Source organism: Zootoca vivipara, chromosome 9 (assembly GCF_965207765.1).
Source record: "Zootoca vivipara chromosome 9, rZooViv2.hap1.1, whole genome shotgun sequence".
In the NCBI taxonomy this organism is placed as follows: Eukaryota; Metazoa; Chordata; class Lepidosauria; order Squamata; family Lacertidae; genus Zootoca; species Zootoca vivipara.
Window position 1 is genome coordinate 64,807,673 of NC_142592.1, and position 11,038 is coordinate 64,818,710.

Sequence of the window (11,038 nt, forward strand, 5' to 3'; positions counted from 1 at the left end):
CTGATCTAGAGTGACATGGGCTGGTTCCTCCTCATCAAGAGCCCCACTGTCTCCACCAGGCCCACAACCCTAGGACCCCATCGAACACAGCACCTGGCTGAGCCTGCTTAACGATGTGCATTGTGTGTATTTTAATGAACTGAATTGAGCGAAAGATTATGAGCCATGGGGGAATGGAGAGTGTGTGTAAGAACTTAAACTTGTTGGCACCCGTCTGTCTCAAGAGACCATGGAGTGTGTCTCTGGGGGTGAAGTCAAACTGCTGTGTTAGCGGCACTGAAGTGACCTCCCTGGGGCAAAAGCCTGGGCAGTGTGTCTGGAGGTCCTGGGCTGCCCAAACGACAGGTCCTAATCTCAGCCTCACTGGTGTGGTCCAAAGGAAAGCAGAACCAGATGGTTGGCAGTGGCTTGGCCGTAAGACTTGCTGGAAGGAGGCACCATCCAAACATCTTAGGGCCTCCACTGTGGATTTTTGTAGGGGCTTACTCCTGAGCCTTTTCTTCTTCAGAAGATATCCAACAAGGCAGTTTTGGCTTAGGACAGGCATCCCCAGACTTCGGCCCTCCAGATGTTTTGGACTACAATTCCCATCTTCCCCAACCACTGGTCCTGTTAGCTAGGGATCATGGGAGTTGTAGGCCAAATCATCTGGAGGGCCGCAGTTTGGGGATGCCTGGTTTAGGATCAGTTTTCCCTTTCCTAGGTGGACTCCCAGGTTGCCCCCATAAACTTAATGCTTAGCTTCCCCCCCCCCCCAGTTGCTATTCTGTTAATGTTGTTTTATAGATTACCAATGCCATATTGATTTGATAATGATACAATATGACTTTGGCTGGAGATTTAGCTTATTATTTACTTCCTGCTTTGTCAATACTGTTTTATAGATCACAATTTTTTTAAATTGACGATTTGCAATAGCTTCATTGATAATTTGTTAATTATTTTATATGATTTGCGCTGTATCTATGCGATGTTCTATTACGTCCTATGGTTCTGTATTGCTTGCAAGCCGCATTGAGATTCACTTGAATGAAAAGTGGCACAGAAATACTTTTAATCTTTGCATGCTGAATCTGGGGGGGCTGAAGGGAGATTTGCCCGTGATCAGGGGCAGAAGAAAGGAAACCCACTGGTGATTTGGAGGCTAGGGAAAGATGCTGGGAGGTGCAAGCCTCACTTTCTCTAGGGCAAAAGGGCTGTGGGCTCCTTTGAGGCTGAAGATAGCTCCAGTCATTACTACACACAAAGCAATCTGGATTAATCTTGCTGTCTGGCGGGATCACTTCCACGACAGACAGCATTCAGCATGCGTCAACAGATGGCCCAAGCTTTGTGAAAACAAGCAAGCGACAGAGAAGGAGAAAGGGTGGAGATTTCCTTTTGCGCTGCCCCTCCAGCGGAAAAATAATAAAAAAATAAATTTGTTTAAACAACAACAATTTGTGAAAGATAACATACGAAAAAGCATTACATTAGGGGAAACCCAGGTGGCGCTGTGGGTTAAACCACAGAGTCTAAGGCTTGCTGATCAGAAGGTCGGCGGTTCGAATCCCTGCAATGGGGTGAGCTCCCGTTGCTCGGTCCCAGCTCCTGCCCACCTAGAAGTTCGAAAGCACATCAAAGTGCAAGTAGATAAATAGGGACCGCTCCGGCGGGAAGGTAAACGGCGTTTCCGTGTGCTGCTCTGGTTTGCCAGAAGCAGCTTTGTCATGCTGGCCACATGACCCGGAAGCTGTCTGTGGACAAACGCCAGCTCCCTCGGCCTATAGAGCGAGATGAGCGCCGCAACCCCAGAGTCGGACACGATTGGACCTGGACCTGATGGTCAGGGGGCCCTTTACCTTTTACCTTTAAGTTGGTGGTCATCACTGCCTCCCGCGGGAGCGAGTTCCACAGTTCAGCCATGCACTGCATAAAGAAGTAGTTTTGCCAAATGCATGCAGGCACTGGGAACAGCAGTCACAAAGCAACACCTTATCTATGCAAGTCCACAATTGGACCGTGTGAAATTGTTCTGCCTTTAAAATTAGTCTGCAGGACAGGTTCCAGGCAAAGGCTGGGGGAAATGAGAAGTTGTAGCAGAATCAAAACGACTCCTCCAAGGTCACAAAGGTTCGAGGAGGGAAAACAACCAAAAACTCCTGCCTGCCGCAGGCCACTAGGCGATCCTTCCTCACATTTTCATAGGGGGCGGGAGCCAAGCTTGTTAAAAAGGGATGAAAAGGCCCTTTGTTGTGGTTCAGTTCCCAGGCATTGCCTTCAGGTATTCAGGAGTGACTGTACAACATTGTACATTCATGATGTACAATAAGGGCCGTAGCTCAGCGGTAGAGCATCTGCTTGGCATGCACGAGCTCCCAGGTTCAATCCTCGGCATCTCCAGGTAGGCTGGGAAAGATGCCCCACGTGAAATCCCAGGCAGCCACTCCCATTGAGCAATAATAATACTGAGCCCGATGGACCATTTGTCTGGCTTGGTATAAAGTCCCTATCTTCCTATATACATAAAAATGTAAAGCTGTCGTTACGTTGTAGTTCACTGGCTGCACAAACTCCAGTGTGATGACAAAATGGTAGGCAGACGAGCAAGCAAGTAGTGTGAGGGGCAGATGTCCCAGGAGAGCTATTTAATAGAGGGGGGCAGATGCTCCTTTAAAGGGGGCAAGCTGGGAGGAAGGGGTGGGTGAAGCGCAAAGGGAGGAGGGGTTGGCCAGGTGTGGGGGAACGGGGGTAGGTGAGTGGAGCAGCAAGGGCAGCAGACCCTAATATTCCTATAGAAGTAAAATAAAAAAATTCCTTCAGTAGCACCTTAAAGACCAACTAAGTTTTTATTTTGGTATGAGCTTTCGTGTGCATGCACACTTCTTCAGATACAGTGTATCTGAAGAAGTGTGCATGCACACGAAAGCTCATACCAAAATAAAAACTTAGTTGGTCTTTAAGGTGCTACTGAAGGAATTTTTTTATTTTACTTCGATCCAGACCAACACGGCTACCTACCTGTAACCATTCCTATAGAAGGTTTTTTTTAAACACGCCTGCAGGTTGATTTTTTTAAACAAACAAACGGTGAGCCAGATTCAAAACGGGCAGTTCAATAGCATTTGGGCAGTGGGAAGAATTCAAATTGTGGGAAAGTTGTATTATGTTTGGTTAGGTACATATTAGAAATCATGTTTCTAATATATTTGATATGATAGCCATGTTCAAATATATGAAAGGATGTCATATAGAGGAGGGAGAAAGGTTGTTTTCTGCTGCTCCAGAGAAGCGGACACGGAGCAATGGATTCAAACTACAAGAAAGAAGATTCCACCTCAACATTAGGAAGAACTTCCTGACAGTAAGAGCTGTTCGGCAGTGGAATTTGCTACCAAGGAGTGTGGTGGAGTCTCCTTCTTTGGAGGTCTTTAAGCAGAGGCTTGACAGCCATCTGTCAGGAATGCTTTGATGGTGTTTCCTGCTCGGCAGGGGGTTGGACTGGATGGCCCTTGTGGTCTCTTCCAACTCTATGATTCTATGATGGAAATAATTCTAGAATATGGAGTCTCCTTTCCTGAGGTGGTCTCAGTGTTACGATAGAGGTAGCGATTTCAAAAGCTTCCAATTTGACATGCTAACATGAATATTGTTGTAGTAAAAGTACATGGAACAGTTGCGCCTAAAAATACCACCACCTGTTTTGATAGATGGTTAGGAAGACCCGGAACATGGAACAAGGATTGTCCTAACTGGAAACAGCAAATGCCTGGCAGGCAAACAATCCAGGGTTCAAACCCTGGCATCTCCAGGTTGAGGAATCTTAGATGGAAGGGCTGAGGAGGGCTTCTCTGCCAGAGAGGGTGAAGATCTGGCGCAATGTTGCAGGCATTGTGGGGGGAAGCAGAGTTGTTCAAGTGGGCACGAGAGCATTGGACACCAGAAAGTAGGGAATTGAGAGACACAAGCAAAAATATAATCAGGATGTTATAGAGACACTTTTTGCTGCTCGAGTCAGGAAGAAAGCAGAGAGAATTGATGTAGACCCTTTGCATCCTGGTCATTACCTGTTTGATTTACTCCCATCCGGACGTCGGTACAGGACTCTATATACAAAAACGTCTAAGCCCAGGAGTAGCTTTTTTCCTTGTGCCATCAAATTGTTGAATCTGTAGCTGTGGGTGGAAGGGAGGCCAGTTGGTGGTATGGGGCAGGCATCCCCAAACTGCAGCCCTCCAGCTGTTTTGGCCTACAACTCCCATGATCCTTAGCTAACAGGACCAATGATCAGGGAAGATGTGAATTGTAGTCCAAAACATCTGGAGGGCCAAAGTTTGGGGGTGCCTGGTATGGGTTTTTTCCGCTGTGTTGTTGTATTGTGAGGGGAATAGTGTTTGTATGAGGTATGTTTTTTCTTTACATTGCAATGTAGTTGAAGCAAAATTCCAAGTATGGTTGATACTTGGCCAATAAATTATTCTATTCTATTCTATTCTATTCTATTCTATTCTATTCTTACCACTGTATTCTGCTCTGGTTCTGGGCACCACAGTTCAAGAAGGATACTGACAAGCTGGAACGTGTCCAGAAGAGGGCAACGAAAATGGTCAAAGGTCTGGAAACGATGTCTTATGAGGAACGGCTTAGGGAGCTGGGCATGTTTAGCCTGGAGAAGAGAAGGTTAAGGGGTGATATGATAGCCATGTTCAAATATATAAAATGAAGTCATATAGAGGAGGGAGAAAGATTGTTTTCTCCTGCTCCAGAGAAGCGGACACGGAGCAATGGATTCAAACTTCAAGAAAGAAGATTCCACCTAAACATTAGGAAGAACTTCCTGACAGTAAGAGCTGTTTGGCAGTGGAATTTGCTACCAAGGAGTGTGGTGGAGTCTCCTTCTTTGGGGGTCTTTAAGCAGAGGCTTGACAGGCATATGTCAAGAATACTTTGACGGTGTTTCCTGCTTGGCAGGGGGTTGGACTGGATGGCCCTTGTGGTCTCTTCCAACTCTATGATTCTATGATTCTTCTATCGATTCTATTCTATTCTCCAACTCCTCTCAGCATCAGCCAGCATGGGCAACAATCAGGGATGATGGGAGTGGCAACCCCTAAGTTCTGGAGGGCACCACTTTGCCTAACCTAGGCAGAGAGATGGGGCAGGAAACTGGCACATCTGCCTTAGCACTGGTGCAGTTCATCTGTAGCCCTCCAGGCGTGGTTAAACTGCAGCTCCCGTCATCCCAGCCCATTGATTGGGGCTGATTATGGAGTCCTAACAACATCTGGAAGCCACAGGCTCCCCACCCAGGGCCTTTGGATGGTCTCTGCAGCTGTAGGATTCTTGCTCTGACATTGCTTTGATCACACCTGGGTTTTAAAGAGCTTATGTAAAAAACAACAACAACAAGGTAAGGTTGGCCCGAATTATTTCGCTGCCGTGAACAAGGTGGCGCCTCCACCAAAGGGCATTTTCAAAACCCAACCAGAAGCAGAGTTTTATTTCAGTGCTAGTGGCAGGACAGGATGTGCTACCATGCCACGCTAGCTTAGGGGGCACCGGTCATGTTGTGTAGTACACACCCCACCTGCCACCTGAAGCATCTACGGTACTTCTCGGTGCTGAATGCTGTGGCCGGCCCTGAAAGGAGAGGAAGTACACCTTTGACCCTCCAGATGGTGCTAGACTACAATTCCCATGATCTTCAACCCTTGACCAAGTTTAACTGGCACTAATGGGACCTGGACCATCAAGAGCTGGACCATAAAGAAGGCTGATCGCCAAAGAATTGATGCTTTTGAATTATGGTGCTGGAGGTGACTCCTGAGAGTCCCATGGACTGCAAGAAGATCAAATCTATCCATTCTGAAGGAAATCAGCCCTGAGTGCTCACTGGAAGGACAGATCCTGAAGCTGAGGCTCCAATACTTTGGCCCCTCATGCGAAGAGAAGACTCCCTGGAAAAGGCCCTGATGTTGGGAAAGATTGGGGGCACAAGGAGAAGGGGACGGCAGAGGACGAGATGGTTGGACAGTGTTCTCGAAGCTACCAACATGAGTTTGAACAAACTGCGGGAGGCAGTGGAAGACAGGAGTGTCTGGCGTGCTCTGATCCATGGGGTCACAAAGAGTTGGACACGACTAAAAGACTAAACAACAACAAATGGGACCTGGAGTCCTGCAGTGTCTGGCTGGGGGCACCAAATTGAGGAAGGACACTTTTCTAGCACCAACATCTGGAAGAGGTAAATATGCCAGAAGAATGACAGGAGTTCCTCCTAGGCAGGGAGGTCGGGTGGAAATGGGAGTCTAGTTTGCTGTCCTGGGCAAAGAATTTCCAACCAAAAGCACCACCTCATCACCCTCCAATCAATAACAATGGAACTAGCAATGAAGCAGCCTCTCCTTCACACCGTGCTCAGCAACAGGATTCCCTCTAAAAACAACAAGGGCTCAAGCCGGCTCCTAATTCAGGGGGGTGCACAGGTGCAAAAGGGGAATCAGTCACCTGCGCCACCAACAGCTCTGGAGAAGGGGAGGGGGGATTTCAGCAGGAGCAGATGACCACGTTGCCCTGGGCTCCTTCGGCAAGATATGAACTGAACAGACAAGCAAAGTCTCAACACTGCAAAGCTGAGAATAGCTGCACCAGCCAGAATTTCATCTATGCAACATTAGCATCCTGCCATCTATTGTATCTGTTCATCTTATTATTATTATTGTAGATGTGAGAGGAGGGGAGAAAGGGCCACTCTGCACACCCTCCACCCGCACCCTATTATTCGTTATCAGCAAAATGCCCTTTGTTATATTGGGTGCTGTGTTTGTGCGTGCAAATGAACTGGGGTTTGTGTAATTCAACAGATCTGGGGTGTATGGGGTGGTGGGAGGGCGAACCATATTTCTGTGGGTTTTTGGTGCAGAGGACTTCCCTACAGAATCCCGAGCAAGAATGATGGCTGCTGGTGGGTAAACTTTGACCCCCCCCCGGTGCTTCTATGTTCTCCTCCATAGGGGTGAACAGCAATTTCCCCCTTATATGGGACGTAACTTAGGGTCATACACTTCAGGGAGGGACCCCGGGGATGCAACGGGCTCTTTGCGGACAGAGATCCGCTGGGTTCCTTATCCCACGGTATTCCTGTTTGTGGAAGGCAGGGGGCAACCCCATACAGAAATGAATTTGAAGGCAGGTGACCCAGCTACTCAACTACTACCCAACCCAAGAGCTGAAATCAACAGTGCATACAAAGTTGCAGAATCAGACCACTGGGTCCACCTACTATTGTCCACACCGAAAGACAAGGGCTCTCCAGGGTTTCGGGAGGTGCCAGGATTTGACCCAGGGACCTTCGGCATGCAAAACAGATGCTCTGCCACTGAGCTATGTCCCTTCTTCCCCAGTATAAACTATTTGTCTTGGGTTGAGGAGCTGTTAACATGCTCCTGGGTAGTCAGGGTTGCATTAACTTCTTACAAAAATGGAAAATGAAAATAAAAATCACCAGGAGATTTACAATAGCAATGGGCATTCAGGCCAGCAAATTGTGAGCAACGGTGACCAGAGCCAGCCGTACAAACACCTCATCTTATACGACAGGGATAAATCACGCGTGCAAAACGGTGCGTCAAGAAAATGGGCTACGGGTGGAAGCAAAAGAAAACAAGGTTTTCAAAAGCTGAACAAACATAGCCGGGAGTGTGGTTTGGTGTGAATAAAGAGGCTGTTTTGGCCACTACTGAAGTGAGAGTGTAGCTAGTGACCACAATGTCTGGGGTGGACTCTGCACCAGGCCTGGGGAACCTGTGGCACTAAAGATTGCTGTTTGTCTCCAATGTCCCTCAACCCTAGTCAGCGTGGCCAACAGTCAGGGACCGTGGGGGAACCAGATGTCCCTGATTCCTGCTCTGAGCTTGCAGGCTGTCCCAAATCACAGCACGCTTTGCAGTCTAGCCAGCGAGTGCGTTGCCCCAGGATGAGCACGCTAGCCTCTGCATGTTGGAAAGCGGCTTTTAAAACTAGAGATAGATGAAGAGTCGTGTGTAGCAGCAAGATGGTCAAGCTTCATCACAAAAGACAGGTTCTAGAGAGAGCAATAGAGCTCTATAAGCCACAAAACCTGTGCATGTGGGGGGCAGACAAACTGACATATCAATAAACCCAAGCAGATATAATTTTGTCCAACGTAACTAGCAGGTGTTTGGCCCAGCAACACTGGGGCCCTCTTTATCCCAGATACCTATTATTATTTACTGATTTCTACCACGTTTCCAATGCACAAAGCCTGAAGACTTTAGGGCAGGGCTGGGGATTTTTTTGGCCTTCGGATGTTGGTGGGCTACAACTCGCAGCATCCCTGACCATTGGACATGCTGGCTGGGGCTGATGGGAGCTGCAGCAACACCTGCCGCACCTGTCCAGGTGAACACAATCACATCCCTATTTGGAAAGACACAGTTAACCAAGTTATATGCACGTTGTGAAAAAGGAGGGGGGTGAAAGAATCTGGAGGCATCTACCAGCCAAAGCGATATCGCTGCTGCAGAGTGCCAAATGCAAGACAGCAGCACCAGCACCATGTGCCTGCAAAGCAATAACAACAGACGGCGAGAGCATATAGCTGTGGTACCCGTATCCACATAGCTCAGACCAGTTCCTTAGCCAGAGGATGCTGCGCTGTAACGCCAAGGGAGGCTGCTGCAAAGCAGGAGGCCAGCCAGAGGCAGGATGCAATCTCGCACATGGATTTGGCAAAATATCTCTCTATAAAATTAATTCTCCAAAACATAATTGTCTAAAAACCCGGCTGAGGAATTGTAAAGCGAATATTATTGATATGCCTTTAAAGCAAAACAAACATGACCCTTTCCTCCAACTTGGAATCCCGGTCTCTAACTCCTCGGCGTCAGCTGTGGTTACTCAAGGAGGAAACTCACTGCACGTGCTCAGAAACACCCTTCTCAAGAAACACTTTTGATATTCTAAAGCTGAACAGTGGCAGCAGCTAGCTCCTACGAGGCCCATTGACTTCAACCACCAGAATTTTGTGCTGGGTGGGTAAGAGTGTTGCTGTGGGTTCCAGAACTGGTTTGAATGCATAGAGTACACCAGGTCCACAAGTGTTTCCAGATTTATCTATCTCTGTGTATTGGGGGGGGGGGGGGAGTTCCTCACAAATACAGCTCTAAGGACAGATTACCCCATCCTTGCCTTCCCAGCCCTTTGACACCTGCCAGTCAAGTCACTGGGAAAAAGGCTGCGACTCAGCGGTGGAGCTCACACTTGGTGTGAAAAAGGTCCCAAGTTTCAATCCTGGCGTCTCCAAGTTGGGGTGGGCAAAATCCTGGAGAGCAGCTGCCAGTCAGTGTAGACAATACTGAGCTAAAGGGACCAACTCTCTGACTGATGAGAAAACAGCTTCCTATGCTACAATCACAGCCTGGGTGGGTGGGTGTTTACACAGGATCGACCTCAGTGCTGCCTTCACTGACTGGCAGCAGCTCTCCAGGGTTTCAGGCAGAAATCTCTCCCAGCCTTACTGGGGGACGCCGGGAACTGTACCTGGGACCTTCTGCACGCCAAGCAAGTGTTCCACGCCCCATCCTCTCCTCTTCCAGAACTGCACCCATTTGGAGGCGATGCGATGCCAACGTGCTCCCCCCTCCCTGGAAAACAACAGCCCCGCATGCTCGCCGGCCAGGAGCCTCGAGATCCCCTGCCCCGCTGCCCCGCTCCCCCTTGGATCCCAGCTGGCAATGTGCCCTTCCTTACCCCTGCAGGAGGAGATTACGCCGAGCAACAGCAGCAGCAGCAGCGCCGAGCGCATGGCGAGCGCTGCTCCGGGTTCCCCTCTGCGCATGGGAAGAGCGCGGACCCGCTGGCCGGGATGCCTCGTCAGGCGAACTTTGCCGGAGATCCGACCCCCGGTAGGATGATCAGCCTTTTCCTGGGGGCGGTGGAGGCAAGCAGAAAGAGGCGAGCTGGTGGGGCGACGCCAAGCCCACGTTGCCTCCTCCTTTCCCTCCTTTGTTGTTCCCTCGGGGCCGTTTGCTCGGGACCCCCCTCGCCTCTTTCCGTGGAGATCTGGCTTATGGTGCTTGGCGGTGGGGGGGGGCAAGATCCGAGACCCCCAAGCCAGCAGATTCTGCGCTTCCAGCAGCAGAGCGAGCCCGGCGTTGCACCACCAATTACTGCAGAGCGCCCTGCATCCTTTCCTCCTCGTCCGCCTTTAGCTGCCTGCGCACGCCGCTAGTCCCGATTGCGCACAGCTGCCTTTGTTCGCGCGGACGCAACAGACACCTTGGCTGCTGTGCTGCTACTGCTGCCCGGACTGCGATCCCGCAAACTGGGACCCGGCTACTACGATCGAACGCCGAGAAAGGAGGCGGCGCTCTGATTGGTCCGTAGCTCTCCAAGCGGGCTCCCTGAATGGCTGAAGGTTTTCCCGAGCGGCGATTGGCCAGAACGTCTGTCTGTCTGTTGGATCCCTCCCACTCTCTTTTTTTCTCTGCGAGGGAGTGGGTTTCTCTTGCCCAAGCTTGAGGGTCAAGCGGCGGATTCCCCACCCCTTTTCAATTACTGTATTATGTCGGTGAGCTGAATCATAGAATCGCATGCCCTCCAACATTTCTCCAATTAAAATAATAATAATAATAATAATAATAGGACGTTACTATTATTATTATTATTATTATTATTATTATTATTATTATTATTATTCTATCCTGCCCCTCTGATTGGGTTGCCCCAGTTACTCTGGGCAGCTTACAACATATATAAAAAATAGAATCAGACATTAGACATTAAAAAACTTCCATATTCATGGCTGCCTTCAGATGTCTTCTAAAGGCTGTATAGTTACTTATCTCCTTGGCTCAGGGCTTGCATAACTCCATACCCTCCAACATTTCTCTGATGAGAATAGGGACGTCCTAAGGAAAAGCAGGACATTCTGGGATCAAATCAGAAACCAGGATGGCATCTGTAAATCTGGGACTGTCCCTGGAAAATAGGGACATTTGGAGGGTCCGTCTCACACCAAGAGGCTGGTTTAAGCACT

General features: G+C 49.0%; 1 protein-coding gene across 2 annotated transcripts in view; it reads right to left on the reverse strand.

Moving 5' to 3' along the window:
* PODXL (podocalyxin like) overlaps positions 1-10,319 on the reverse strand; it is a 70,170-nt gene extending 59,851 nt beyond the window's left edge. For both annotated transcript variants that reach the window (XM_088652609.1, XM_035127355.3), the window contains exon 1: positions 9,751-10,319. In XM_088652609.1, coding sequence (XP_088508735.1) covers positions 9,751-9,838 — 88 coding nt within the window. In that variant the 5' untranslated portion in view covers positions 9,839-10,319. The remainder of the gene's footprint in view (positions 1-9,750) is intronic.
* Between the last annotated feature and the right edge of the window lie 719 nt (positions 10,320-11,038).